The sequence below is a fragment of the Cucurbita pepo genome, chromosome 11 (genome assembly GCF_057944985.1).
Source record: "Cucurbita pepo subsp. pepo isolate OVF chromosome 11, ASM5794498v1, whole genome shotgun sequence".
Taxonomy (NCBI): Eukaryota; Viridiplantae; Streptophyta; class Magnoliopsida; order Cucurbitales; family Cucurbitaceae; genus Cucurbita; species Cucurbita pepo.
Genome location: NC_141808.1, coordinates 102,067 through 128,550, shown reverse-complemented (window position 1 = coordinate 128,550; position 26,484 = coordinate 102,067). Strand labels below are relative to the sequence as shown.

The window sequence follows — 26,484 nt, the reverse complement described above, 5'->3', positions numbered from 1 at the left end:
TAATAAGCAATTCTAAACCATGATGAATGCGAACGAATTAGAGCAGCATTGTTCATTAAACCCGTTTCATAATTTATTTGGATGGATATACGAGGGTCTATCTATATAATATAATAGTTTTGGCAGATAATGAAACGAAACGATGAATCCCAAGTCGGCGTCCTCGCGTGTAACTTCGACAATGATGCTTCGGACCGGATCGCATGCCGACATGCGCTCATGTTTATCGTAGTATCCACAGCCGGCCCTTCCGCCTCCGCCTTGTTCAATCATCTTATCCCACGTCCATGTATTCTGCATTCTAACTTCGATTACGACGGAGCATGCAGTTCGTGGCAGGGCATGGGGCCCCACTTGAACATCCATATGGTCTGGGCCGTATTCTGTGCACAAATTAACAAACGACATGTCGTTTTGTTCTGGCAATGTCGTATGTTAGGACATTAATTTCTCAACAACCACCTTAGGAGCATGCATTACTCTTTCTCTCATTCCTTTTTACAGAAGAGAATTACACAAGCATGAAACCACACTTGTTTCTCTGCAACTGCAAGTTAATGATGTAAGAGGGAATTACACAAGAAAGAAAATGAAGGCTCTCATCTGGGGCCTGAAAGCTCCATGGCTTCCACGATCAAAGAAGATTCTTCTATATAATCTGAGTACAGCTGAGGGGGTTTCTCACACAGTCGGTATCTTGGCGTCTCGACGTGCTGTGACGCTTCCCATTTCTCAGCTAACCCATCGCCTTCCAACATTTTTAGTACTTCAGACATTTTGGGTCGGTGAGAAGGATTGAATTGAGTGCATAACAGGGCAACCTGGACCATTTCCTCTAGCTCAACTCTGTCGTAGTTGCCTCTTAGATCCTTATCCACCATCATATTCAGCTTTCCTTCCTGGTGCAACCTTTTCACCTATTGTATATTAACAGGAAAAATTAAAGAACTCCACATGGCTTGTTTAATCAAAACAATGCAAGACCCAAGAAGCCAAACATGCAGGTTTCTGGTACTAATAGATTGAATTATCATGAGTGTAGTTGGCATGCACATAATGAAAACAAGGAGATGCTAGAGCAGTAGTTACCCAATCAAGCATCACGCCCTTCTGGTTTGCTCCTCGACCAAAATCCAGAGCCTTCTGACCAGTAATTAACTCAAGAAGCAAGATTCCAAACCCAAAAACATCAGTCTTTTCTGACGATTGTCCTGTTGATAAGTACTCTGGAGCAATATGGCCAACAGTGCCGCGCACCGCTGTAGTCACGTGAGAATCTCTGTGATCCAAAAGTTTGGCCAACCCAAAGTCTCCAACCACGGCCTCGAAGTCTTCATCAAGGAGAATGTTGGCGGCCTTCACATCACGATGGATAATTTTGGGGTCACACTGCTCGTGCAAGTACACCAATCCTCTAGCTGTGCCCAACGCTATTCTCTTTCTCATTGCCCAATCTAGAGCCGGCTGCCCATGGATATGATCTGATAAACAAACAAGGGATTGAAGATTATGAAATGCCCCACAGCTTAATTTTTCTTTTCTAAAAACCAAGTAAACAGCCTCATCAAGCTATGTGGAACCATATGAACATTCAATATCTTGTGTTGTTAAGCCAGATGCAATTGATAGCCACCAGCAGTGTTATAGGGGTATCAATATGTTTTCATGCACCATACCTCTTAGACGAGATGCAACGCTGCCATTGGGCATAAATGGGTAAACCAGCAGTCTTTCACTCTCAGTAGAACAGAAGCCAAAAAGCCTGAGAAGGTTTCGGTGCACAGCTAAGCTTATCATCTCTACTTCAGTCTGAAATTGGATCTCCCCACCGGCAGTGTTATAATCCTTCAACCTTTTAACCGCTACCAGAGTCCCATCATTTAAGCATCCCTTGAACACAATTCCAAACCCACCTCTACCCAAGATATTCTTTGAGTTGAAATGATCAGTTGCTGCCCGAAGTTCCTTGAATGTGTACCTTCTCAAATGACCCAAACGTACCTCTGGGTCATATTGATCTGTTCCATTAATGTTACATTAACTCAACAACAATTTCTGTCATAAAATTCTCTTCCTGCTGAAGAAAATACTACTTAATCAAAATGCCATGAATGAGCAAGGAGAAACTTACCATTTACATCAAAGAAGATCTGCTGGTTGTGTCTGTATCTCCACCAGACCAGTAGTCCAATAAGGACTAATACAATAAGAGCAGCACTAAAACTTGCCCCAAAAGCAATTGCCTTGCGGTGGCTCTTACCAAATCCCAAATTTCCTGAGGAAAAAAGACCCCAAGCAATCAAAAACCTGCTTCAATATGTTGAGTTAACAAATAAAAATAAAATAGAAGTCATCAGACCCACACCTTCGAGAGCATCTGGAGCAAACGACAAGGGCTCTGGAAAGATAGCAGAACAGTTGTTTGGACCACAGCTCAGAGGGTTACCAATAATTCTGAACGAAAGAAACAGTACTACTTGAGGTTTTTGAAATTTTTTTTACTTGATTAAGATGACATGAATTTATAGATATGATAAAGAAAATAACTCACTTGAATGTTCTTGCTGATATTTTGGGCAAGGAGCCACTCAAGTTGTTGTATGAAAGGTCCCTATCAGTTCAACTAAAATCGTGAATATATATTTCTCCCAACTAGAAAAGTGGTATGGAGAGGTAAAGAACATACACAAGCGTGAGACCTTCAACTTTGGATAGAGATTCAGGGCAAGGTCCAGTTAGGCTGTTGTTATTTAGTCGCCTGCCTTGCTCAAAAACATAATGGGCAGTTGACAAAGATCAGAATGGATGCTGAATGAAAAGCAAGAGAAAGATTACAAAACTTACAAATAATTAAGCTTCTTCAAGTCTCCGAGGGAACTGGGTATTAAACCACTGAATACATTGTTGGAGAGATCAAGAGTCTGCAAGTTATCTAATTTACCAATGGTTGCAGGAATTGGTCCTGAAATGTCATTGTTCTGAAGCAACCTGCATATATTTGTGATAGCACATGGAATTATTTTCATTCGATAGAAAATATACGGAAATTTTGTAGAACTTTAACTGAATAATCAAAGTGCATAAACCAGGGGTTCGTGTAAGGAGAATGGAGAAGCTTACACTGATTCCAACTTACTGAGGTTTCCAATCCCCGGTGATAAGACCCCAGACAAACTCTGGCTCGGTAGCCCCCTGTTTATAAAATCAAGAACAAATAATCCCAAAATAATAAATTGAACTTTTAGTATGAGGTCAAATCTACGAAACAATGAGCAAAAAGGAGATAAGGGAGTAAAGAACACTTACAAAGCAGAAACATATCCATCAGGAGAACAGGTGACCATTCTCCAGCTACAAGGATCCACAGAATTAGAATCCCAATTCTCCAAGACATTGTGGGGATCTATGAAATCATTTTTTATGGCCATCAAAGCTACGACTGTTCAGATTTCCAGAAGAAGGAAAATGTAAGTAAAGTTCATCGCCTGACTCACAAATTTGAATTCCGAAACACAAAATAGCTGGACTAAACTTGCTGAATGAAAACAAAACAAAACAAAACAAAACAAAACAAAAATGGGGTTGTTCGTAGTGGATAAAATGTAAGATGGAGGGAGGCGGAAACAGGAAGCAAAGAGAGATTAACCTTCGTAGTTGACACCAGAAGGAGACAGCGTAGCAGAAGAAACTTGGAGGAGTGCGAAAACTACAAAAACCGGTTTCCATAACAGAAAAGGTGGTTCCATAGTGAATTCTCCGTTGGGTAAATTCTCAGGCCATGTTGTGGCATGTATGAAGGATGAGCATAGTAAAAGAGAAGAGGAATGAATGGGAGTGAGGTGAGAGAAAGCGAGAGTGTTGTGGGAAGTTGAAGTTGTGAGATCCTAGAGATCTGAGAGGGGCGAATGTGAATGGTGCTTGAGCCGTCTCCTCAGGGACTCCAAAACCATACCCTTGCTTCTTCTTTAGATGAAGATTGAGAAAAAAGAGAAGGAAAGCACCTTGGTTCAGTAAAAACACATTCAGCTCAACCCCTGCAGAAACAAACAAGAAAACAGAGACCGTAAGAAACAGCCAAGGACGGACCCAAATACAGATGTAAAAGGGGAGTTACAGCTTTTTTGAAAAGAAAAAAAAAATGGTGTAGCTTTAGAGAAAAGGGATTTGGAATGAAAGAAGAACTGTGGGAGTGGGTAGAATGGGTATGGGCACGGGGGAGTGTCCGATGCCCGATGCCCGATGCCCGATGCCCGATGTCCATGGCTCCGCCTTTTTCCTTTTGGCTATGCGAAAAAGAAAAGGGTCACGTGCTCCCATTGGGTCTCTCTCCCCTTCTTTCCCCATTTCCATTGTTACAAAGCCTTCCACTAACGTTTGTTCAGTCCCTCTCAACATTTTCTTTTTTATTCCTTCCTTCATTAAACTTCAATTCTATTTATTATTGTTATTATTATTTTATTATTTTTGTTGAAGTTACAGTTATAAAAAGGGAATATTGGTAGAGGGTCCCACACTACCGCTATGGTGGGTGGGCATGGCCTACAGGGAGGGAGAGTGAATGGAATAGGGTAATTTTTAGGTGAGGCATGTCTTTTTAACATCATTATTATTATTATTATTATTTTTCAGTTGATGAGCAAAAAAATATATATAAATATAAATATAAAAGTGAGCAATTTCTTTGATTTATTAAATAGAATGCGGTATTATTGTCGCATTGGGAGGATTGAATATTCCGAATTTAAAAAAAGAAAAAACAAAAATTCCGAATTTGTGTACCCGAGACTCCTAACACGAACCCCGCGGCGTTTTCAGCCTCATCGCCTGCGGGTCTTTTATTAACTTTTCTAATTAAATCCAATTTGTGAATTCCAACTCTATTAATTAATTAATTAATATATATTCCACCTTCCCCCCCTCTTTTTTTTTTTTTTTTTTTTTTTTTTTTTTTTTTTTTTTTTTTTTTTTTAATTGGACCCACAATCTTTACCATTTTAATTTAAACATCTTCAAATCCTTTCATCTATTTTTTAACACTTTACAAATCATTCTATCACCATCCTACCAAATTAGTTTTGAAAAATAAATCTCAAGTCAGCACCTTTCCAACGTTTGTTTGCCTCTCTTGTGACATAACCACGTTATCTACTTATCACTAAAAACTACGGGTAACACTTGTTCATAATCATATCTAAGATTCTTTGTTTTTCTTTTCTAATATTGAGCTTTTTGAGATTTAAAGGAGAGTTTTAGAGGCTGGAATTTAAGTGGTAGAAGAGAAAATACTCCAAATATCCCTATTAAATCTAAAAATAATATATAAAAAAAAAACATAAAAAATGATGTTCAATTAAGACGCATATATTAAACTAAGCACCTTAGGATCAGGATCAGGAACCGTAGTAAACTGTTTAAAGGGTTGAGATCCTAGTCCTCCTAAACTAAGACAAACTGGAGAGATCAGAAGAGAGTGTCATGAAGATGATAGTTTGTGTCCAAGTCATCCAACTACCCCAGAGATGTAGTCTGGCCACCACAACAACCAAAGCAGCTCAACATTGAGCTACCCAATACTCTGATAGTAGTTGAACAAATGGCTCAAACTTTCTAAAGCCCATAAAATATTCATTACCTATTGAGATAAAGATAATGAGAACCTACACGTCAACTGTCGTTTTCCATTCTGATATTATTTTAACAAATGTTTGTCCAATCCAATGCGACCTGCAATTATTATAAGAAACCAAAAGGAAAATAGGTAAAAAAAGGTAAAGAAAGGAAGGCAATGAACCATGAAAGTTGGAAAGGACTGGCAATGGTAGGCCCATTCTGGGCAAGTTAATCCACCCTTATCCATATCACCAGATGAAGAGACGAGAAAGCGATCCAATATACATTTATATAAATACTAAAATCAATGTCTGCCTATAACCCTATGACCTTCACTACAACTCTATCATGTTTTTCACTCAGATTTTCTTTCATAAATTGTTACTTTTTTTATTTTTCTTTTTATTTTTAATGAAGCTATTTATTAAACTTCAAACTTTATTCCGCTCTAACAAAATTGAAGCTCCCTATTCTAATATGGGGTTAAGAAGCATGGTAACATGGGAGGGGATTAAATTTTGACCAAATGCATGTTTGATTTCACAACAATAAGATGTCATAAGTACTATTCTCCAAATCTCCACATTTATAGTGTGGAGAGATACAGGCAACGCAATGAATCATGTGTTAAAATGATCGGGTTTTGTTCCGAGTGAGAAGCGTGGAGTTCCGGGCGCGTTCCAAGTATGGGAGGGTTACGTTGGAGCAGGACACCACCAGGTTCCGGAAGCGGCAAGAGTCACGGTCCAAGGCGGCGGCTGTCACGCTTCCCCAGCGGCATGCTCCCTCCTTCACCTCGCACACAACGACCTCCCTGGCCTCCGAAGGGTTGTGCACAAAAACAAAATCTCCCATCACATTCAAGTGAATGGAGGGCATATACTTGTTAGACGAACACGACTCTCCACAATGGTATGATATTGTCCACTTTGAGCATAAGCTGCTTTGGGCTTCCCAAAAGGCCTCATACCAATGGAGTTAGCATTCCTCACTTATAAACCCATGATCATTCCCTAAATTAGTCGATGTGGGACTTCCATCATCCAACAATACTCACTCTCGCCCTTCAGCTTCTCCACCAGCTGGAATGGCATCTCCCACTCATCTCTCCGCCCCTCCGTTTCCACTAATAATTCCCACATCACTACGCTCCTCACGTCCTCCGCCTCTCCCCTCAAACCCACCACTATCATACCCTTTCCACCACAACCAATCACCGAGAAGAACACGCTTTCCACATCATCTCCACGCACGTTGTACGGTCCGCACCAAGTTTTTGTCCGAGGATCAAACGAGTACGTTACGCCCGACCTTTTCACGCTCACGTACATTTTGTTCTGCTCCGCCGCAACTGACAGCCAAGTGGAGGCCGCCGAGTCCATGAGCTCCGTGGGCATGGAGTCGCACCACTCCCACGTGCCAGTGGTGGTGTCGTAGATTTCTAGGGGAGGAATGGTGTCATCATCTTGTATGCCGCAGCAGGCTCCAGAACCGGCCACAATTATATGGTTGCCCACCGCGGCAACCACAGGGTCGGGGCGCCACCCGATGGGTGGGGCGGCTACTTGCCAGTTGAGGTGGAGTGGATCCATGGAGAAGGCAAATCTGGAGGCGGAGAGCATGTAGAGGAGGGAGGAGGGGGAGGATCTAAGAAGAGAGAAGTAATGGATTGAGGAGGAGGAGGAGGAGGAGGAGGAGGAGGAGGAGGAGGGTTGTTGGACCTCCATCCAGAGGTGGGACCGTGGATCATATGCGAGTGTGGTGACGGCGGATGGAGAGCGAGTGGACTGGGAGTGAAGCATCAGCCATGGCTTTACAGTGTTGAGACGAAGGAGGGAGCTGGAGATTGCCGAGCGCCACGAGGACGCCACGCTGTTGGCGGAAACAAGATCCACCAACGGCACGTGGCTTATTATCTCTTCCAAAATATCTCCGCCAATTGCACATTCCTCCGCCCTCTCACTCATCTCAGACTCCGCAGTTGGAACATTTGACGCCGTTGAAGACGAGAACAAATAAGAGAAGGGAGAGTTCATTATCTCAGAACATATCATTTGCTTACCCATATTTGATGTGATTTGTTCTGTGGTCCGTTGCTTCTTCTCTGGTCCCTGTTCCATTGTTTCAATTTCATATATTTTAAATTAATATGAGTGGGAGGGATGAGCTGTAAATTTGGATGGCTCAGGTGGTGGACCACCACTGAAATCCAAACGTCACATTTTGATTACATGTGAGAGTCAGGCTCCAGTGTAGGGTGTGGGGACACGGTTGACTTATACCCTCCCGACCTCATCCTTCCGGCCTTTAATCACTGGGCCCTTCCCATTTGTTTCCTTCCTTGTCCGGAAGAAGATGCAGCCAGATAAGTGTTATTCGGACAGACACAATCATAATTAATCCTGCGGTTGTTGCTCTTTTTCAAGCAATAATATTCATGCAAACCACCATCAACCCCATTTGACAACAACTCTAAAGGGATTATACTTTCTCGGTAGCTAGACAGTACAAATTTCATGCACAAGGAAAAGTAGAAAAGAAGGGAGATGGAGGATGGTAGATCCTTTTTAAAGAAAAGAAAAAACTTAACACTTTTGGAAGTAACAGGACTTGGAGACAGGGAAGTATGATTCCATAGAAATAGTTGAAAGAGTGGTGAGAAATAGGCGTACTCAATTGAATACCTCCCCTCTTAAATGTAAGATAAGCTATGAGCTATACTGAAAGCGAAACAAGATAGCCACTGGTCGCTACACCCATCTACATTGAATCCACACTTTCCCCTCTGCATTAACATTATCCACTCAAAACTTCTCTGCTCACTTATTCTTGTTCTAATGCATCACAAATGTATATTTTTATTTAAAACTTGAGGAATTACCACCACCAATTGGTTAAACCCAAGAAAACTACACACATAATATAAGATTTCTATGACAAGCTCGACGCGGATGGTGTATCCTCACTTAGGCAGCTGCCGTTATGCACTCAATTGCTTGCTTGCATATACCAGTCATGGTTGCCTCTGGCCCATAAACCTATATATTAGAAACCAAGGTTTCTCAGTACCAGCATTTCTTCAGGCCTTTGACAATATATAGTTGGAAGTAATTAATGCTTCACTCTACCTCAATTGGAACACCAAGTTCTTCACCAAGTGCCCGCATCTTGGCAAGACCTCTCTGGTAGTTGGGGCCTCCTCTCCTCACATAAATATTCATCCTAGCCGCTTTCAGCCTCGATTCCTGAATCATAACACAACATTATTAGTGTACTTCATGAATCGACCAAATGGATTCCCTGAAACTGGAAAGGGATTTCACCTTCTCCTTCAAGGCCCGAATTATGCCATTAAATGTAGCAGCTACATCAGTAAAGTTGGCTATCCCTCCTCCAATCACGAGTGCTCTCTTTTGGCCATCGGGGTCAGCAGTTGCACACTACAGGGAATAGAAGTATCCAATATACAGAAGCAGATGTTTAATTACAAATTCAAGCATCTCCACATACTCGTGATTGCAATTCGATATGGTACTTATGTTATGCACATCCAACTTGATAATATACAATGCTTACATCAAGAACAACTCTGGCATACTGCAACACCTCCTCCTCATTAGGTGCTCCACTATATTCTGCATAGTTTCCGAGCTCAGTGGCATAACCAAGATCTCCAACCTATACAAAAAGAAAACTTCTATCAAGAAATTCAAAATAATAAAATTTAAGGGTGAATCCCGACAGTCAAGTATTGTAGCGGACAACAGAAACACACCGTGTCTGCATATATGACACTTGCACCACCTCCAGCCACCATGGTCCAAATTCGTCCCTTGGGATTCAAAACAGTGAATTTCAAGGATGCACTTGTCTGTATAGGTGAAAATAAAAACAGTTGATCTAATTAGTTAAGAACAAAAACTAATTCCAGCACATTAAACCCAGTATGAAGTAAACTGAAATGCCATTTCAGCAAACTCGCTGATGCATGGAATGAAATTAGTTTAATCTGGTCGCATAAGCATTGAATTAGAAGACTTGTAGCAGGAGCAAGAAAACCTCAGAAAAACACATTTGGCACATGTATAAAACAACTAACGTAGCAAACTGGCTCACAAACAAGTATTGGATGCATTTTGCACATGTTGAGAGAGGGCCTTAGACGTGTAGTTCCTTGCTAGGTTCTATGCCTCTCTTTGAGCATTGGCGACAGAACATTTTTGTAATATTTCCTAGTTCTTATTCTTCTTGATTGGAGTCATTTCCTTTAATTGGACTCCCTTTTATAGGCTGCATTGTTTTTGGATGCCCTTGTATGTATTCCTTATTATTATTTTTTTCAATGAAAGTTGGTGTATTCCTTATTATTATTTTTTTCAATGAAAGTTGGTGTATTCCTTATTATTATTTTTTTCAATGAAAGTTGGTGTATTCCTTATTATTATTTTTTTCAATGAAAGTTGGTGTATTCCTTATTATTGTTTTTTTCAATGCAAGTTGGTTTTTTATCCAAAAAAAAAAAAAAAAAAAAAAAAAAAACTGACTTGCATACAAGAATAAGAGCACTAAGTTCAACGTGAATTACAACAGAACAAAAATGCCCAAATAACACAATGACAACTGGTATAACGAAACAGAAAACGGCCAAATATCATTACTTGTTCACCCAATAAAAGGTTTTCGAATGCAAAGAAACATTTTCCATGAATTTCCAGACTAAAAGAATATATGTAAATCAGTCGTCTAGGGTGAAGAACTGTTAAAGGAGAAGGACATTAAAACTATGAAGAAAAAACTTGACAGATAGGTTCATTACCTTTTCATCTAGGCCATGGATAAAGCTTTCAGTAGGACTCATAACCCTACCAAATGGCATAGGAAATTCAATACTCCCCCACCTATAAGGTTAAAAATATATCAGAATATATAATTTGCTAGGCTTGTACTTGATGCACAAGCAATGGATGAAATGCAGTTATAACCAAGGGCGTCAGACATACTTCTTGAAGTTCTTGAAAGCAGCAGTATCATCTAGTTCACCTCTCATATCCAAAGGATATGGCTTCCCATCAACAATCGCAAAAGGATTCATTTCCAAGAAAGTAAAGTCCAGATCTGTCTCACAATAAATTGAAATTAAGTGATCCGTGTACAAAATAAACTAAGGAATTAAATTTACTTCAATCAAACTACATAAATTTTTAAGTCTAATGGACTACTCTGGTGATGACTTAACATGATAGCAAGACAGATCAGCCTAACAGTGATATTGGAATATATCAAATACTAACCTAATAACTTCAGTTTTTGAATCTACCAATAACATTTAAGTTCACATCCCTAACAAATAAAATACCTTGGAATAGGGTATAAACTGCCTTGATAAAATCCTCGATTTCTCCTTTGACCTGGATTGGAAAATAAATTTATGTCAACTGTCTGGTCTTCCAAAGGGGTTTCACGACTTCCCGTGACAAGATAACCATTTCAGATAAATTAAAGCCCCATACGTGAATAGTATATCAGAGGTCTTAGAGCAGATTTAAGGCTTCCACAAATTATGTAGACAAGAGTACTATATGATGCCCATATATAAATATCAACAGAGAAAAAACAATTTTCATCGATGTAAGCTTACCTCCAAAGGAAGGCTTGCCACCAGCTCAGCGCATGTTTCTGAAGTGAGAGACACTCCTGTGGGGATAAATATGGTTTTAACCTGAATGGAAGAGTGTTTCACTGAAACTTAGTAAAATTTGGGGGTGAGAGAAATCAAACAGGAAGAGTAATTCCTGAACCTAAAGAGCACTTTTATGCAAAAGATTGTTATCTTTTTTAGCAGCAATACCTTATCCCAGTTTTCTTCGATTTCAATTCCTCCACACTCCGAGAAGCTAATGCTGCACCCAAGTCTCTCTGAGACAATATTGAGATAGTATTCTTCCTTGTGCGGAATGAAGGGTTCCACAATAAATGTTGTGATAGGTCCCTTACATCCACCCATTGATACCTGGTTATGAAAGAGAATAACATAGTAAAAGGATCACTGAGCGAGAGTAAATGAAATGGGAGACAGAAAACAGACAATAATAATGAACATATAGCTCAAGAAGGCAAAGGGAAATAAAAAAACCTCTTTGCCAAGGCGCTCTTTCACAAATGCAGCAACCTGAGCCAGATCAAGATTTAAGGCGACCAAACCACTTTTCCCACGCTTTCCAAACAACATATCGGGCTTCACGACCAATTTTGATGATGAAAGCCAAGGTTCCCTCTCAACAAGCTCATTGAAATCAGTTGATTCAGTGACCTGAGTCAGATTTTAATCATTATAAAATCAACATCGCCATAAAAAGGGGAAAATGAAGAGACAGAATCATGCATGCTCACGATTTCGAGTCGATGTTCGAGCAAAGACAGGGATAGCAACATTAGATAAGATAATATTTATTCTATAGACTATTTAAGCAGTCCTCTTATCAAAACAAATCCAAGGATTCAAACGGGTGAATAACACTCACATCAACCCTGATTGGGTAGTGTTCAGTTGAAAATTTCAGGCCGGAAAAAGAAGAAAAAAAAAAAAAAATCGAACATAGACAACATTTAAAGGGGAAAAAAGGACGATTCGGGTTATTGGAACTAAGATTCCAAGCAGCACTCTCGCATAACAAAAAAGAAAAGAAAAGACGATAAGCATTCTTCACTGAATCACTAGTTTCTAGTGAAGAAGACACCTCAACATGCAACAATGTGAAGACAACGTCAAGGAACAAAATTGTTAAAAATTTTGAGGTCTAGAAAAATAATGAAACAGGACTGACTCACCTGAGCGGATTGGATGGGCAGTTCTCTACCAGAGATCCGTTTGAAGTGCTCCTTCAACAATTTCTTTGAATCGTATTCTCTGATCTTCTTGCGAGCCATTTCTCAGACCCTGCAGTCACTCAGAGAAGACCTTCCAATCAGACCATTTCCAAGGTAAGAAGTGAATCCTTGACTCCATTCCATATTGGATAATCAAAACAAAGACACACTAGCAGATCCTTCAAGTGTTGGTTGCAGAGAAATGAACTCAAATGAAGAAATGCGGATTGAAAAAAAAGCAAAGAGAAAATCTAGTTACCTTTGGATTAGAAGTAGAGAAAGGATCAGAGTTGCGAAATTGGGGCCGCCTGTAATTTACCGCACAATGTTTGTTCTAAAAAGGCAGTCGTATTTATAGTTGCAGAGCATTTTAAAAATAATTTTCTAAAATTTGACCAATTAAAAAATAATAATTGGTTGGGTAGTTTCGTTGGCTATGGCTTCAAACGGCGGGAACCTGAATTGCTTGAACGCGAAGGACAATGAGAACACCCAACCAACGGGTGGACGCTTTTGCCGCTCACTCTCATTTATCATTATTCTATATTGCATTTTATTTATTTAATGAAACCGTAATATAGTTTATTGAATCACGAGGTGTGACACGTGATACTCGTGGGGGGTTTTTTCCCTCAAAGAAATACATACTACATTAATAATAAATAAAATAAAACGAAAATTGAGGAAATTTAATCCCAAATCGCAACCAACGGTGGTGCTCCTCCGCATCGGTCCCGCGACTTCAACGTGAAACATGTGACGGTGTCGTTTAGTAAGAGTAAAAAAGACCAATTAAAATCATTTTCGTTTTGTTAATTTTCAAGTAATATATATTTTTTTAGAATTCGAAAAAAAAAAAAAAAAGTATTACAAATATTAGTTTAAAAAAATTTCAACGTTTTAATGAGGTGAAAGACCATTTATTATAATACTTCTGACTCGGTCGCAAAATATGCATTATAAAAATGAAATTTCCATTGATTATTTCTTAGCATTTATTAAGTTGACATTAATGCATGTATTATAATTTTGTCTAAGAAAAATGCACACAGTATAGTCATATTAAATGGCATTGAACGCGCGACTTGTTAATTTCATATAAATAATTTGAGTCTACATCTTGAATGCCATTTGCATTTGTTTAATCACAATTGTTTCAACAAAATTAGGTGGGGTTTAGAGGGATTACTCGTGGAATCTTAATTAATTATGTGTTTTTAGTAACGGGTAAAGTCATTCACCTTACTTAAATGCTAATTAATTGTTGGACAATTGATTTAATTTTAATTTTAATACTATTTATTACTGCTTCGAAAGAATTGGAACTACTAAAAGTTTTGAATTCACATGAGAATTAAAAACGTACATCATGGTGACTGTCTCTGCATTGATTTATAAAAAATATAACCAAAATTATTATTTTCTGCAATACTCTCCGCTTTTAATCAATTTATAACTAAAAGATAAGAGTATTGATTCTATTGAACTATGAAATAGGCTAAAAAAGCTGGCACCCTCCGTCTAGCATTGTTAGAGTATGAGTCCATCCGAGGCCTGCGTTTTTTTGCACTTCGTCGTCATGTTTGGCCGCTCAGTATGTTGTATGAGTATAATATTTCCGTCCTCGCTCGATAATTCAAAGTAAAACATGATGGGGATCACTGGAAAACACAGCTTCATAACCCATGGTTCGATGGTCGTCTGCTTCAATCATCGTCTTGCGTTTGAAACGACTGCGGGAACAATTTTGGCAATAGAGACTGCTTGATTTTGATCACTAAAGCGAAGACCCCAAAACAAGGGACATTCATCAACCCAACCCCAGCATACCTGCAAAGTGAATGGCCTTAACTACTAAATGTACAAAGACATTGGAGTCAGAGGCAGAGACTCATACTTACCATAAGGGAGCAGATGGGGGTGACAAATCAAGAAATGGATAAGGCCACCTGCAATGAAGCAGGTAAAAATAAATCAAAACATGTAGAATCTTTGCAGGAAATTATGTTAGAGCGGAGTGGAAAGTTACGGCATTGAAACAAAAGCGTGGAGGATCCATTGAAAAATGACAAACGTCCCTGTCCACAATACAAAATATCCTATCCGGAAGAGTGGATATCGCTGCAGTTCAAAGCAGAGCCTTAAATCATTATCCAACCTCAATGGAGTATCAAAAGAGAAGACTATTGAAGGAAGTATCCAAACGTACCAAATCATTCAAAATTGTTTCGCCAAGAAGACAAACAGCATTTACCGAGTGCATGGTAACAACAAACTGTGGCCAAACAGTGAATCCATCACAACATCAATCAAACAAAACAAAATGCAACTACCCCAATTCAAATAAGCACTATCAATGACTTTCTTCAAGCTAGATCGAGAGGTCCGACAGAGAAACAAATACTTACAAAACTTAATCCACGACCTCGAGATAGAAGATATGGATAAAGAATGAACCAAAATACTATGTCTGTGAGTACTACAGCACCTGCAGATGTCTAGAAAAAGAAAACGGAGAGCAAGAACCATCAGGGCACCCACTTTATCTTCTCTATATGTAAGAGAAAGATGATAATAATAATAAAGGTTAAACTAATAGCACGTACGAGACTTTTCCAACCTGTGTATATCCATAGATTTAAACATAAAAGCTGTTTCAGCTAAGTTTTAGGAGGAAAATAATCACCTGAAAGATAATTTGAAATGCATATCCACCCACACCAGCAGCTTTGCGTTCATGAAGATCTTCAGGGGAGTTCAAACTCTTGGCTGTATTGGCCATATCAGGATTCTCCCCACCAAGAGTCGGGGGCACATAAGTGCCTCGCTCTGCATCTAAACTTGTACGCTCGGTTGAGCTGCCACTATTATAACAACCATAAATGGAGAATGAAGTTGCAAGCTACAAGATGGCAATATTTGAGCTTAGTTAATAACCTGCAGATAAAGGGAAACTAGGCCATGGAATTTTAATAATTCATTGAATGTTAAGGGTTGTTTTCCTGATTACTCTAGTCCTCAACAACCAAAAGGATTTTCATATATAATAAGAAGGTGCAACATATATCAAACGATGGATCACTATTTTAGATATGGTAGTTATGTTATGCACAGGGCTAGTTTCAAAGTCCCAAGCATATAACATACTTATGCACCATCCTGCTTTGTGTCTACTAAATGTGAGGGAAGTATAACAGGATTTGCCAGCAGAAATGTAGCTTTCAAAGTTATAAAGCATACCCCAAAGTAGAGCGTGACCAATGTGAACGTCCACCTGCACGAAATAATATGTTAGTCTGTGGTTTAACTTCATTTCCTACGTTGTCAAAATAGTTCATAACTTTTTTTCTGTACATTCAAGATGATCAATTGATTAAATATGATGACCTGAGATGGCAGGTTGATTATTACGTATAGTCAACTACATAAATTTGCAACCTCTCTGGCAATATACGAGACAGACATCAGAAGGATACCATCTAAATCAATGATTGTAAATTTCATTAAATATATTGATGTAAGATGAGAAGAACAAGCTTGACAAGCATGGGAATAATAAGAAGAACAAGATTGTCTGACAAAGCACGGGTAGTTGAGGATTATTGAGAGGAGTAGTCCCACATTGGCTAATTAAGAGGAAGATCATGGATTTATAAAGTACGGAACACTATCACCATTGGTACGAGGCATTTTGTAAAAACCAAGAGCAAAGCTATGAGAACTTATACTCATAGTGGACAATATCACACCATTGTGGAGGTTCATAGTTCCTAATACTGGTGTCCTCACTTAATATACTATTCAGTTAAGAATGGTACCAGAATACGAGATGTATAAATGACTTACTGAGTATAAAATAAGAATATCCTGCCTCCAACAACAACAGCGTCACCTAATATCAATCCGAAAAGCACAGCAAAAGCAAGCATTCTGTAAGCTAGCAGCCAAGCTGGATGAATTCCTTTCAGACACGGCCGCCAGAGTTCATCTTCATACAATGACCCTGCTGAATCTTGTGAATCATCTCTCGACCCAGATTTGGGTCTTTTGAAGCCTTCATATTTCGATATTAATAAGGCTGCCACTACCATAGCGGTTGATAGAAAGACAGCACATAGAAAGAACCTCCAGTTCAACCAATAACTTAAAGTATTAGTATCAGTAGTCATGACAGGCTTCCAGGTATGATCTGAAAATTCTGCTAAGAAACTCATGATGGGTTAATTGTACACGAGACAGAAAATCCGATTCAATTATTGTAGCTGTCTCTGAAAGATAGTCTAAACTTGAAGAAAACTGTTATAAATCAATGGTCCAGACAGAAAAAAAAAAAAAAAAAAAAAAAAAAAAAAAAATTAGAGCAGGGAAAGAAGAAAGTAGGATGGACCCCAATGACCGTGTGTGGAAGACAAATTCAGGTTCAAACAAGGAGGAACAACGACCATTAAATCAACTCCAGTCATCGAAAATGATTTTTGTGAGAATAACAACAAAACTTTTCTGAACAATCGAGTTTTTTTCACCATTGTAATGGGAAAACGGAAAGATTAGAACGGAGCGAATCCATGTGCATGAAAGAAAAAACAACCACAAAAGAATGACTTGAAACTCAATAAACAACACCAAGAAGTATGGCTAAAACTCATATATCCAACAAGAAACATCACAATCATTAAACGTCCACAGAAATGGGAAATAGGGGGAGAGGGATTCCCTAATTCTTTACTTTAGATTGCTCCAATTGAATCGAAACAGAGGCGATCATTACAAAACTAGAAAGGCAAGAAGACCAGCAAAGTATTCGTACCAATAAAAAAGGAAGGCGTGGGGCTTACGTTCTGCAAATGAAATGGAAGGGAACAGAGAGTTCAATAAAGAGGGAGATGCTTTGCTTCCTTCGATGATTTGAGAGAAAGGAGAGTTAAAAGCTGTACAGAGAAACTGTGTTAGGTAGAGAAACTGTGTTAGGTAGAAGAACTCCGCAGGTGCAGGAAGAAGTGCAGCAATTGGGCCTTCCTTCCTTCTCTTACCGCGGGATCGCGGGAGGAGCAGACTTGGGTAGAGCCGTAAGGAACGGATTGGTTTATGTGCGACTTTTTGGGAATTTTTCTGGACAGACTTATGGTCAATCTAGCTGCCACGTGTACCGCCAAAATTATAATAAACCATATTGTTTCAATTTCAAGCTTCACATAGTTAATGCGTTCTTTTGCAAAGTTATCTTAGTGATGAAACGGGCCTGAATACTTTGGGCCATAAAGCCCAGCCTGCTACATCCATCAACCCAATTAAATGCAGATCAGTCGAACCGCTTCCTGACCCATTCCCGAAAACCCGCCCAACAAACCTAATTCCCATATATAAAGATTTCGCATCAGATTTAGCCCTAATCTCTCGATCTCCCCTCGTCGCCTCGGTAACCTGCGAGACTGCAACAATATGCAGATCTTTGTCAAGACGCTTACCGGGAAGACTATAACTCTCGAGGTCGAGAGTTCTGATACCATCGACAATGTCAAGGCAAAGATTCAGGACAAGGAGGGAATACCGCCGGACCAGCAGCGTCTTATATTTGCCGGTAAGCAGCTGGAGGATGGTCGAACTCTTGCCGACTACAACATCCAGAAGGAGTCCACGCTCCATCTTGTGTTAAGGCTCCGTGGTGGTGCTAAGAAGCGTAAGAAGAAGACCTACACCAAGCCTAAGAAGATCAAGCACAAGAAGAAGAAGGTCAAGCTCGCCGTTCTTCAGTTTTACAAGGTCGACGATTCTGGAAAGGTTCAGAGGCTTAGGAAGGAGTGCCCTAACGCTGAATGCGGAGCTGGTACCTTTATGGCCAATCATTTTGATCGTCATTACTGTGGCAAGTGTGGTTTGACTTACGTGTATCAGAAGCCCGGCGGCGATTAGGTCTATTTTATGTCTACATTTTGATAGATATTGCTTGTTATGATAATCATTTTTTTGGGACAATACTAGGATTTCAAATGATCAAATTGATCTATTTTCATGAACTGTGTTACATTTGGAGATGCTGAATGCTCAAATTTTGGTTCATATATTCGAAGCATCTTTCAACTTTTGATTGTTTGGTTGTTTTTACTCGGAGACGTTATGAAGTTTTATGTTTTCAAATTAGTGCCGTAATTACGTCAAATTTGGTACTCCCGCTGCTGATTACGAATTCAGTCGGAACCAGTCTTGGGCCTCTTATTAGTATATAGGAGCTCTAATGGTTAACCCAAATTTTAGTTCATCACTCTTAAAAGTTTAAGCCATATCAATCCAAATGAGGTCTACACCCTCTGAGCAAAGTGAAAATAAGCTCTAATGGTTAACCCAAATTTTAGTTCATCACTCTTAAAAGTTTAAGCCATATCAATCCAAATGAGGTCTACACCCTCTGAGCAAAGTGAAAATAAGCTCTAATGGTTAACCCAAATTTTAGTTCATCACTCTTAAAAGTTTAAGCCATATCAATCCAAATGAGGTCTACACCCTCTGAGCAAAGTGAAAATAATCCTCTATTAACTTCAATCTCTAGCACAGAGTACAATTCAAAGAGTTGGGGACAACTCCAACGCTCAGAAACTCTCATACCAAAAAAAACCCAGAAATTTCACCCTTTGTGTTCGAAGAAAATGGATATTAACCACGTTCTGTTGCACACTTTGTGTTCGAAGTGAAGGGCACGGTGGTTTTGCCAAAATAACCAATTTCTGAAGCTGCTAGACTGAAACCTGAGAAACACATACTTCAATACTTTGGGGTTGCACAACTTATGAGCCCAATCACACGTCATTTGGGTTTGAACAAAATTAAAAAAGAAGCCCAGACCAAATTCAAACAAGAAGTCAACGGTATCTAGCTCTTTTCACCAATTTAAAATTTTTAAAAGCTACGAATTTAGCCTTATTTATATCTAAAATATATAATTTACCTTACGAACCTCTGTATCGGTCATATAGGTTTTATGTCAGTTGTGTTAGGTTAAATTTGAGTGATATATTAAGAGTTATGGACACAACCTGTGGTTCCTTCCTGTCCATGGGGCAGCTAGTTGAGGGTTGAAAACATATTAAAATAAATATAGAATTAAATGATAAAAGAATCTTAGTGAGAAAACGACACAATGAGTTCATTAATTGAAAGGGCAGTAAAGTATTTGAGAATGATGAAATAATAATGCGTCCACCAAAATCAGCTATAAATTGGAGTTGCCGTTGTGTCACAGACATACTCAAAGCTCCTCATCTCTCTTTTATCAATTGTTTGTAGTTTGTACACAACAAGGCGTTGATATGTCGTCCACACTGGAACAGCTCCTGCCCGACCCCTCCGAACAGATTCGCTATGTGCAATGTGGTCTTTGTAGCACCATATTGTTGGTAAGATCATACTACAATAAAATTATATATTGTAGTTTTTGTTTGGAAGTGTTGAATTAATAATAGTATTATATTATACGAACAGGTAAATGTGCCATACAGCAACTTGTCGATGGTGGTGAGCGTAAGATGCGGCAACTGCACTGGCCTCCTCTCCGTCAACATGGCGAAGCCCTCTTTTATCCCTTTTGATCTTCTCACTTCCCTCTCTCACAACTTGGTCGGTACCCTTTTCATTTCATTTGGTTTCCCTCCAAAAACATGTTCTTAATCATTCAAAATTGACAGCCAAAGGAGCCTTTCCAAGACTTGAACGTCCAGAAACACTTGTGCTTGGACAACCTCAACAACACATCCGACCTCCTAACCTCGTACCACAACATTATCCAAAATCACGAAGACGATGATGATGATGCCATCATCATTCCACCCACTCCAGTTGTTAACAAGCGTACGCCTCCATGGACAATATAGTATTATCATTATTATTTGAATTTTATTTGGCTTTTGATTGTGGCCTCTCATAATTAGCCCCGGAGAAGAAACAGCGAGCCCCGTCAGCTTATAACCAATTCATCAAGTAAGATAACAACAATAATAATATTGATAAGGAAAAAAAAAAAAAAAAGAAAAAAAAAAGAAAAAAAAGAATGGTATTTCATGCATATGATGTGTGCAACCAACGCAGGGAGGAGATTCGGAGGCTGAAGGCGGAGAACCCGGGAATGGCGCATAAGGAGGCATTCAAGACAGCGGCAAAGAATGTAAGAAAGAAGCATTGTTTGTTTGTTTGTTTGTTGATTAATTAATTAATGTTTTGAGAATTGGGTTGGTTGTTGCATGCAGTGGGCTCATCTCCCTCCAGTCAATGGCGAAGGAGATCACGTGGGGAGCGGGCGGAAGGGAAAGAGCTTAATCAGGTAATTAATACAAGCAAATGAGGGAGTTAATGAAATGGGGTAGGGTACGTGATTATTTAAACACAGATTATATATGAGTAGACAAAACATTAATGTTGAGTAATGAAGAGAAAGGGAAAAGTGTTTACCATTTGCGTAGAGGAAGAGTTGGAAAAGTTGGGTAATAAAGAAAGGAAAGCCAACGACCACGTCCTGAAATGGAGTCGCACTTAATTAAGAATTTATGAGTAATTACTTGCAATTCTCTCTGTTTTCAGCAATTGAATGGATGCCACTGAGATTGAGATTCAGATTCAGATTGGTCTCTGCCCTTTCCACCAAAACTAATTCAAACCCCTCACTCAACATGTCTTTATATCTTTAAATTGTAATGCTGCTTCTAATTTCATTTCATATCTATATGTGTGTGTGTTCTAGCTTTCGATATATGAAGGCAAGCTTAAAATGTGAATCCCAGCTCCACATACTTCTCTATGCAATTACGTTCCTGCTAAACACACTAATAATTTGGTTTTTTTTTAAAAAAAATAGAAAATATGAATAGCCTTAATCTTGAAAATGTTGTAGACTCTTAAAAGTGGGCATTAAACCTTATTTTGAGTGATGTTGATGAGGCTGACTCTATTAATGAGAGCATTAATTAAAAAGCTTGACAACTGGTGTGTTATTAATTAAAAGGCTTCTATTTTGTCCTTTGCCAACCAATGCTCTATTTATTTCAGAAAAATAAGTATTATTCAATTACCAAAGGCTTATTCATCCAAATCAGAAAGTTGTTTGGGGGTGGAGTTCCTCTTAGGAGGAGGCACTCCACATAAAATGCTCCATCTCTCTCCTTGCTTCTGCACGCCCAAGAATACGCCTGAGGTCCAACACCTACCACTTAATCTATACATCTTAACCAGTTGAGCTATAGAAGAATACGTGATTGAAACATTCCGTTGTTGAAATAACAGAACGTAGTTGGGTCACCTCCACTGATATTGTCTTCTCATGATTCTGGGCACACTCCTCATCATGAATTTGGCTGTACATGGGTCCAAATTTAAGATCACTTAAACTCATCCAGAATTTATTTAATGATCAAAGAAGTAGGTTTAAACCTGTTCTCTTACTTTACACTAACAGTTGTTAATGATAGCATAAAAAGTGGAATGTTTTAAGAACAAAACATATTCCTATTTTGGTTATTAGAGGTTTTCATGATGTTATATGCCAGACTGAGGAGTTTAAGGAAAGATTTTTTTAATAATTTTTTGGAGGTAGGAAGGGAAGGGAAGGGAAGGGAAGGGAAGGGATCATACTGAGGAATGGATGGCGAGAAATAGTGCGGAAATATGCCCGGAAGAATTCGGGGTTCTCTTTCTGAAGCTCTTTCCACACTGTGAGGCGCAACCACAAAACACAAAACACAAAACACAAAACACAAACCCCAAAACCTCAATTAATTTGATTTAAAAGAAGAAAGTTAAAAGAGTATTATGGACCTGTATGTGTTATGAGAGGGCGAATGTTTGCATGGTGCGCCAATGCCTTCACGCACTCATCTCGACTCATATGAAGCAGCAAGCATCTCTCTATCAGGTGTTGGACCTGCAATATTCAAAATTATACTCATTACCAACTTACTTTTGTATGATTATATATATATATATATATATCCAATCCAATGGAGAGAGACAGAGAGAGAAGCAGTACCTTCCAGATATAGGCCTGGGGGTGGCAATGAAAACAGGGAAGAAACTGGTGGCTGTAAGGGTACATAATACATATAAATCTCTGTTTAGGAATTGGACAAAACCAATAGAATATAAGTACATTCAAGGGAGATGTTGTTGAATCCAGAGAGAATAGGAGATGAGAAAGGAGTGAAAGCTTCACAAGCGCCAAAGAGGAGTAGATGATATTTGTGAGCTTTTTATGGCAGAAGAACAAGTAAGAGGCGAGAAGACCATATTATATTATCCACAGATATCCGAGTGAAGGGCGGAAACAGGAGAAGCAATCCAAATGATGGGTACACCCAATCCAAATGAAGGAGATAAAAAAGGAACAATGCAAATCTCTCCACCCCTTTGGCTCCAATAATTTAACACCCTCTTTAAGTATTATATCATATACTGTCTCCCAAGTGGCATTCAAATTACAGCTACACATTGATGGTTGATTGATCCCATTATTTAAGATCAGCTGCCTTCAAAATGAATGGTCACAACAACATAGAGAGAAATTGGAAACCCATTTCAAAGGTGAGCCTCGGGATGGATAAGTTTTTAGTGTCTAGTCGCTGCCCACGTTGTCTCCAAATTCAACATACACGCGGTGAAATGGGATGGGAGTGATTTGTGCTGTGACAATCTTTCAAGTTCATGTCTCCAATCCTCAACTTGTGTTGTGAAAGAATATAGTCCCTTCAAAGCCTTGATCGTGATTTGAAGGATGAGCAACCATTTATTACATCAATTTGACTGAATTTGAGTTTGTAATGATCTGATGTTACTCAGTGTATTTACCACTATATTCATTCCACAGTACTTCGCTTCTATTCATGCTATCACAAAATTCTATTCTGAGGAGCAACAGCCCTGCCCTAAAAACAATTACAAACCAAGTCCTTAGTTTTAATACTGGACATTCAAACTATTGACACAAGTTATCACCCACAAAGGATGTCATTAGCGAAGATCAAATAATTTCCAACAAAATGTAAAATATAGCTGTAAGACTAAATCGCACTTTACAAACCCCTTTCATAGGTCTGAACAGTCTGCAAAATATGCTGAAGATCAAAGAAAAAGTTCAAATTGTACAAGCCCAAACCATTTTTTTGGGCTTTCCCTTTCCTATAGACTTCCCTTAAAAGGTTTTGGAGTGAAAAGCTCGAGGAAAAATAAATTCCCCTATCAAATGAATGAAGGAAACAATATGCAGGTCAAGCTAAAGCTTATGAGCACGTGGGAAGATAACAAACCATCTTTTATGCCTCTTCAGCTAATCGACATTGAGAAACCAAAAACTATAAGCATTTAGAACAAATGGCGTAGCAAAAACAGCTGATAGTTGTATTAATAGGATTGTAGATGCAATAATGCAGATATAGACGGCATTACACAAAGCCAGTTAAGAGAACAGATTCTTCTCAGCTAAAATGACAAGATCCGTTTTTCTAACGAACTGATAAATAACTCCTAAAAACTAATAAACACATAGAATAGAAGATTAAATAACTGAACTCCTAGACATAAGCTGAACTCTGGTCCTGTAATGATTCTTTCCATAGTTCTTCTCTCTCTGAACTGGACGCGAACACCGTAAAAACATGAATCACTGCTGGACTGAATAAGCAGCAAACTTGTCCCCCGCCTAACTGGGATCAGACTTGTCCAGAGCTGAAAACAACAGCAATTCAAGTGTAAAAGGGCGGCGAATAATAAAGTAGGCAAAAGATTGTACATAACAAATTTAACAACTCGTGCACGAACATAGAGAAAAGAAAGAGGGATTACTATTGTAATTAAGAAGCTTCTCAATAAGGTCAACATGAGTCATGAGCATTCGCCTACAGCAGTAGCGAACCAAGCCCAGGGCATCAAGCGCATCCCTAATACAGGAAAAAGAAAAGCATTAGCATCCCCAGAAGGGTATACTTTCGTCCACTAGCAAGCAACGTTAAAAAATCAAGAGATAAATTTAAAAACCAAACACGTGTGATGACAAGAAATATGAAAGGGGAAAAGAAGGAGAAGAACGAACGTGTTACTTCCTTACCCTTCTGAATAGTCTGCCTGCAGAAGATCAAGGTAATGATCCCATTTGTTTCCAATCACCTGAAAAAAAATTAAAAACTGCGTCACAGAAAGAGTCGATACTAAATTGAAAACTTTGTGATCTCGTATGCAGCAAACCAAAAACAGTCGCACATTCAACGATAAAGGAAACATGAATACGCAATTCTGAGAAGATGGTTAAATTAAAATTTGAATATAGTTGTCCATGGCTTACCTTTCCGCAGGTGAAGCAACGAACTGGGATGATCATCTTCGCCTTCTGGTCAGCCCTCGGAGGGAAAGATTGTAGTTTCTAGGGCTTGAAAGGGTTTAGCTTCGCATTGTCCACATCGGTAGGTATTGCTAATTTATATCCTCTTTTGTTGGGCTTTGATCTATAAGCCCATTTAGCGATGGGCATTTCCCCTGAAGGCCCAAAATATGAAAGTTTAGTTGGGCCCAGAAGAGACAAAATTGTATGTGAAGACTGCAAAACTAGGCCCAAGTAGTTGGGCCTTAGGCAATGCAAATGAGAAGCAGAATGTGAGCGAGACCACTGAAGCAGAGCCCAGAGGAGGTGCAATTTACACATTCATGGCTGAAGATGGTTTGAGGCAGGGTTTGGATTTGTTGGGTTGGTGAATTAGTCAACAAAACGTGTTTGTTTGAATGGGAAGAATAGAATATAAGGGCACGCCGATTGAGGCCCATCCACCGCGTTGTGTCCGGAGTCCGGTTTTGTCCTCTTCTCCTTTCGGCTTCTCCGTCAACAAAATTGACCTTTTACATTCATATCAATATGCACCAAACACGAACAGTTGCTGCTCTTTCCCATTCAAATCCATTTCTATTAACATGTTCTTTTTGTAACTTGGGCACACAACAGTAAAAAGTAATTTTTTTTTTTTTTTTTTTTTTTTTTTTCTTGTGTTAGTTGTGAAGTATTTACTGGCATTGGCTTATTTAAAAAGAGTTTTAAGGGGAGGGAAATAAAAATATAGTCAACTTTGATAATTCAAAGTTATTTACCTAACAAGTTAAAGCATTGTATTATCGACCTGGATCTACACTCCATATTTGAATCTCTCAAATTAAATTGGAAAGGAAGAAAAAGGGGGAAAGTGAGTGAATGAATGAATAAATAAATAAATAAATAAAAGAATAAAAATGGTTCAGATTTGGAAGTAAAAAAAAAAAAGAGGAAGAAAATAATAAATGCAATGGGGACTAAAATGGTGACCCGCAAATCGGGGAATGGAGATCCGTGAGCACAGCAGGCTGTCGCTTCGCTAGAAATGCAAAGGCAAAGGCAATTGTTGCAATTGCGCGCCAAAAAGAAGAAAAGAAAAAAAAAAAGAAAAAAAGAAAAAAAGAAAAAAAGAAAAAAAGAAAAAAAGAAAAAAGAAAAAAGAGTTGGTGGGCCCGGGCAAGGAGTGGAGGGAAGGAAGGATGAAGAGAAGGCACAAGGCCTTGTTTCCCGCCCCTTCTTTATTTATTATATTATATTTATTTTTTCTTTTCTTTTCTTTTCTTTTCTTTTGTTTTTGTGGTTTCAATAATTTATTTATAGTTAATGCCTCTCCTAACTCCTAACTCCTCACTCCTACCCACCATCTCCTACTCCTACGCTCATCATTTCATTTTCACACCACCAATCCTCCCCTTCCATTTTCTCTCTCTCTCTCTCTCTCTCTCTCTCTCTCTCTCTCTCTTTTTAATTCTTACATTTTTTTTATAATAATAATTTTATATATTTTATTTTCGTAGTAATATATAATAATATATTCAAATTCAAATTCACAAACCAACTACAAAACGGTCCCTCCCAAGGACACCGCGACTTCCCAAAAATATATTGAGCAATTATGATAAAGCTCACACCACTATCTCATTCAACTCTGGGTATAATCCAAAACTGTAAAAATAACAATC

General features: G+C 38.8%; 8 protein-coding genes across 13 annotated transcripts; 2 read left to right on the top strand and 6 right to left on the bottom strand.

Moving 5' to 3' along the window:
* Window positions 1-447: 447 nt before the first annotated feature.
* On the bottom strand, window positions 448-4,373 carry LOC111806039 (protein CLAVATA3 INSENSITIVE RECEPTOR KINASE 1). Its single transcript, XM_023691375.2, has 11 exons — window positions 3,647-4,373; window positions 3,307-3,439; window positions 3,121-3,192; window positions 2,845-2,988; window positions 2,687-2,758; window positions 2,552-2,611; window positions 2,366-2,454; window positions 2,132-2,275; window positions 1,677-2,018; window positions 1,090-1,481; window positions 448-917 (listed from the first exon to the last, which is right to left on the bottom strand). The coding sequence occupies exons 1-11, from the start codon at window positions 3,744-3,746 to the stop codon at window positions 600-602; spliced, it is 1,866 nt and encodes a 621-aa protein (XP_023547143.2). The 5' UTR covers window positions 3,747-4,373; the 3' UTR covers window positions 448-599.
* A 1,753-nt stretch (window positions 4,374-6,126) lies between these two features.
* Window positions 6,127-7,996, bottom strand: LOC111806038 (F-box/kelch-repeat protein At1g23390). The gene is made up of 2 exons (XM_087128297.1): window positions 6,630-7,996; window positions 6,127-6,561 (listed from the first exon to the last, which is right to left on the bottom strand). The coding sequence occupies exons 1-2, from the start codon at window positions 7,728-7,730 to the stop codon at window positions 6,238-6,240; spliced, it is 1,425 nt and encodes a 474-aa protein (XP_086984423.1). The 5' UTR covers window positions 7,731-7,996; the 3' UTR covers window positions 6,127-6,237.
* Window positions 7,997-8,225: 229 nt separating this feature from the next.
* On the bottom strand, window positions 8,226-12,904 carry LOC111806037 (ATP-citrate synthase alpha chain protein 1). Of its 2 annotated transcripts, none has more exons than XM_023691373.2 (13): window positions 12,737-12,904; window positions 12,439-12,547; window positions 11,744-11,920; window positions 11,459-11,620; window positions 11,249-11,329; window positions 10,967-11,018; window positions 10,611-10,725; window positions 10,427-10,508; window positions 9,386-9,481; window positions 9,187-9,288; window positions 8,934-9,050; window positions 8,739-8,855; window positions 8,226-8,648 (listed from the first exon to the last, which is right to left on the bottom strand). In XM_023691373.2, the coding sequence occupies exons 2-13, from the start codon at window positions 12,535-12,537 to the stop codon at window positions 8,577-8,579; spliced, it is 1,272 nt and encodes a 423-aa protein (XP_023547141.2). In that variant the 5' UTR covers window positions 12,538-12,547; window positions 12,737-12,904; the 3' UTR covers window positions 8,226-8,576. The 2 variants fall into 2 exon arrangements, with proteins under 2 accessions (XP_023547141.2, XP_086984790.1); XM_087128664.1 differs by having other exon boundaries at window positions 12,439-12,568; window positions 12,737-12,815.
* Window positions 12,905-13,831: 927 nt separating this feature from the next.
* On the bottom strand, window positions 13,832-17,565 carry LOC111806035 (uncharacterized). Of its 5 annotated transcripts, none has more exons than XM_023691370.2 (9): window positions 17,313-17,565; window positions 16,324-16,678; window positions 15,718-15,751; window positions 15,164-15,379; window positions 14,886-14,975; window positions 14,687-14,752; window positions 14,507-14,598; window positions 14,379-14,426; window positions 13,832-14,307 (listed from the first exon to the last, which is right to left on the bottom strand). In XM_023691370.2, the coding sequence occupies exons 2-9, from the start codon at window positions 16,644-16,646 to the stop codon at window positions 14,184-14,186; spliced, it is 993 nt and encodes a 330-aa protein (XP_023547138.2). In that variant the 5' UTR covers window positions 16,647-16,678; window positions 17,313-17,565; the 3' UTR covers window positions 13,832-14,183. The 5 variants fall into 5 exon arrangements, with proteins under 5 accessions (XP_023547138.2, XP_023547137.2, XP_023547135.2 ...); XM_023691369.2 differs by having other exon boundaries at window positions 17,285-17,452; XM_023691367.2 differs by having other exon boundaries at window positions 16,324-16,675; window positions 17,285-17,452.
* Window positions 17,566-17,855: 290 nt separating this feature from the next.
* LOC111806036 (ubiquitin-ribosomal protein eS31 fusion protein) lies at window positions 17,856-18,560 on the top strand. The gene has a single exon (XM_023691372.2). It carries the CDS (start codon window positions 17,917-17,919, stop codon window positions 18,385-18,387), a length of 471 nt encoding a protein of 156 aa, XP_023547140.1. The 5' UTR covers window positions 17,856-17,916; the 3' UTR covers window positions 18,388-18,560.
* Window positions 18,561-19,606: 1,046 nt separating this feature from the next.
* LOC111805021 (axial regulator YABBY 4) lies at window positions 19,607-21,264 on the top strand. Its single transcript, XM_023689882.2, has 7 exons — window positions 19,607-19,865; window positions 19,951-20,085; window positions 20,154-20,316; window positions 20,397-20,445; window positions 20,554-20,629; window positions 20,712-20,785; window positions 21,043-21,264. The coding sequence occupies exons 1-7, from the start codon at window positions 19,779-19,781 to the stop codon at window positions 21,047-21,049; spliced, it is 591 nt and encodes a 196-aa protein (XP_023545650.1). The 5' UTR covers window positions 19,607-19,778; the 3' UTR covers window positions 21,050-21,264.
* Window positions 21,265-21,497: 233 nt separating this feature from the next.
* On the bottom strand, window positions 21,498-22,830 carry LOC111805022 (uncharacterized). Its single transcript, XM_023689883.2, has 4 exons — window positions 22,484-22,830; window positions 22,273-22,378; window positions 22,090-22,167; window positions 21,498-21,812 (listed from the first exon to the last, which is right to left on the bottom strand). Exons 1-4 carry the CDS (start codon window positions 22,547-22,549, stop codon window positions 21,754-21,756), a joined length of 309 nt encoding a protein of 102 aa, XP_023545651.2. The 5' UTR covers window positions 22,550-22,830; the 3' UTR covers window positions 21,498-21,753.
* A 996-nt stretch (window positions 22,831-23,826) lies between these two features.
* LOC111805024 (DNA-directed RNA polymerase subunit 10-like protein) lies at window positions 23,827-24,936 on the bottom strand. The gene is made up of 4 exons (XM_023689885.2): window positions 24,788-24,936; window positions 24,554-24,612; window positions 24,292-24,386; window positions 23,827-24,174 (listed from the first exon to the last, which is right to left on the bottom strand). The coding sequence occupies exons 1-4, from the start codon at window positions 24,821-24,823 to the stop codon at window positions 24,149-24,151; spliced, it is 216 nt and encodes a 71-aa protein (XP_023545653.1). The 5' UTR covers window positions 24,824-24,936; the 3' UTR covers window positions 23,827-24,148.
* Window positions 24,937-26,484: the final 1,548 nt, after the last annotated feature.

What these genes read in the sequence shown, in the direction of transcription:
- LOC111806039 (XM_023691375.2), bottom strand. Translation starts at nt 3,746, where the DNA reads ATGGAACCACCTTTTCTGTTATGGAAACCGGTTTTTGTAGTTTTCGCA. An exon ending in TGCTCCAGATGCTCTCGAAG is followed by an intron (nt 2,276 to 2,365) that starts GTGTGGGTCTGA and finishes TTTTTTCCTCAG; the next exon opens with GAAATTTGGGATTTGGTAAG. An exon ending in CGTTGCATCTCGTCTAAGAG is followed by an intron (nt 1,482 to 1,676) that starts GTATGGTGCATG and finishes TTTGTTTATCAG; the next exon opens with ATCATATCCATGGGCAGCCG.
- LOC111806038 (XM_087128297.1), bottom strand. Translation starts at nt 7,730, where the DNA reads ATGGAACAGGGACCAGAGAAGAAGCAACGGACCACAGAACAAATCACA. An exon ending in TGGAAGTCCCACATCGACTA is followed by an intron (nt 6,562 to 6,629) that starts ATTTAGGGAATG and finishes GCCTTTTGGGAA; the next exon opens with GCCCAAAGCAGCTTATGCTC.
- LOC111806037 (XM_023691373.2), bottom strand. Translation starts at nt 12,537, where the DNA reads ATGGCTCGCAAGAAGATCAGAGAATACGATTCAAAGAAATTGTTGAAG. An exon ending in TGCCCATCCAATCCGCTCAG is followed by an intron (nt 11,921 to 12,438) that starts GTGAGTCAGTCC and finishes AATCTGACTCAG; the next exon opens with GTCACTGAATCAACTGATTT. An exon ending in TGGCAAGCCTTCCTTTGGAG is followed by an intron (nt 11,019 to 11,248) that starts GTAAGCTTACAT and finishes TTTCCAATCCAG; the next exon opens with GTCAAAGGAGAAATCGAGGA.
- LOC111806035 (XM_023691366.2), bottom strand. Translation starts at nt 16,691, where the DNA reads ATGAGTTTCTTAGCAGAATTTTCAGATCATACCTGGAAGCCTGTCATG. An exon ending in AAACAATTTTGAATGATTTG is followed by an intron (nt 14,599 to 14,686) that starts GTACGTTTGGAT and finishes TTTGAACTGCAG; the next exon opens with CGATATCCACTCTTCCGGAT. An exon ending in CACGCTTTTGTTTCAATGCC is followed by an intron (nt 14,427 to 14,506) that starts GTAACTTTCCAC and finishes GCTTCATTGCAG; the next exon opens with GTGGCCTTATCCATTTCTTG.
- LOC111806036 (XM_023691372.2), top strand. Translation starts at nt 17,917, where the DNA reads ATGCAGATCTTTGTCAAGACGCTTACCGGGAAGACTATAACTCTCGAG.
- LOC111805021 (XM_023689882.2), top strand. Translation starts at nt 19,779, where the DNA reads ATGTCGTCCACACTGGAACAGCTCCTGCCCGACCCCTCCGAACAGATT. An exon ending in CACTCCAGTTGTTAACAAGC is followed by an intron (nt 20,317 to 20,396) that starts GTACGCCTCCAT and finishes TCTCATAATTAG; the next exon opens with CCCCGGAGAAGAAACAGCGA. An exon ending in GCTTATAACCAATTCATCAA is followed by an intron (nt 20,446 to 20,553) that starts GTAAGATAACAA and finishes CAACCAACGCAG; the next exon opens with GGAGGAGATTCGGAGGCTGA.
- LOC111805022 (XM_023689883.2), bottom strand. Translation starts at nt 22,549, where the DNA reads ATGTACCCTTACAGCCACCAGTTTCTTCCCTGTTTTCATTGCCACCCC. An exon ending in CCCTCTCATAACACATACAG is followed by an intron (nt 22,168 to 22,272) that starts GTCCATAATACT and finishes TGCGCCTCACAG; the next exon opens with TGTGGAAAGAGCTTCAGAAA. An exon ending in TTCTCGCCATCCATTCCTCA is followed by an intron (nt 21,813 to 22,089) that starts GTATGATCCCTT and finishes ACCCATGTACAG; the next exon opens with CCAAATTCATGATGAGGAGT.
- LOC111805024 (XM_023689885.2), bottom strand. Translation starts at nt 24,823, where the DNA reads ATGATCATCCCAGTTCGTTGCTTCACCTGCGGAAAG. An exon ending in GTTGCTTCACCTGCGGAAAG is followed by an intron (nt 24,613 to 24,787) that starts GTAAGCCATGGA and finishes ATTTTTTTTCAG; the next exon opens with GTGATTGGAAACAAATGGGA. An exon ending in CAGGCAGACTATTCAGAAGG is followed by an intron (nt 24,387 to 24,553) that starts GTAAGGAAGTAA and finishes TTCCTGTATTAG; the next exon opens with GGATGCGCTTGATGCCCTGG.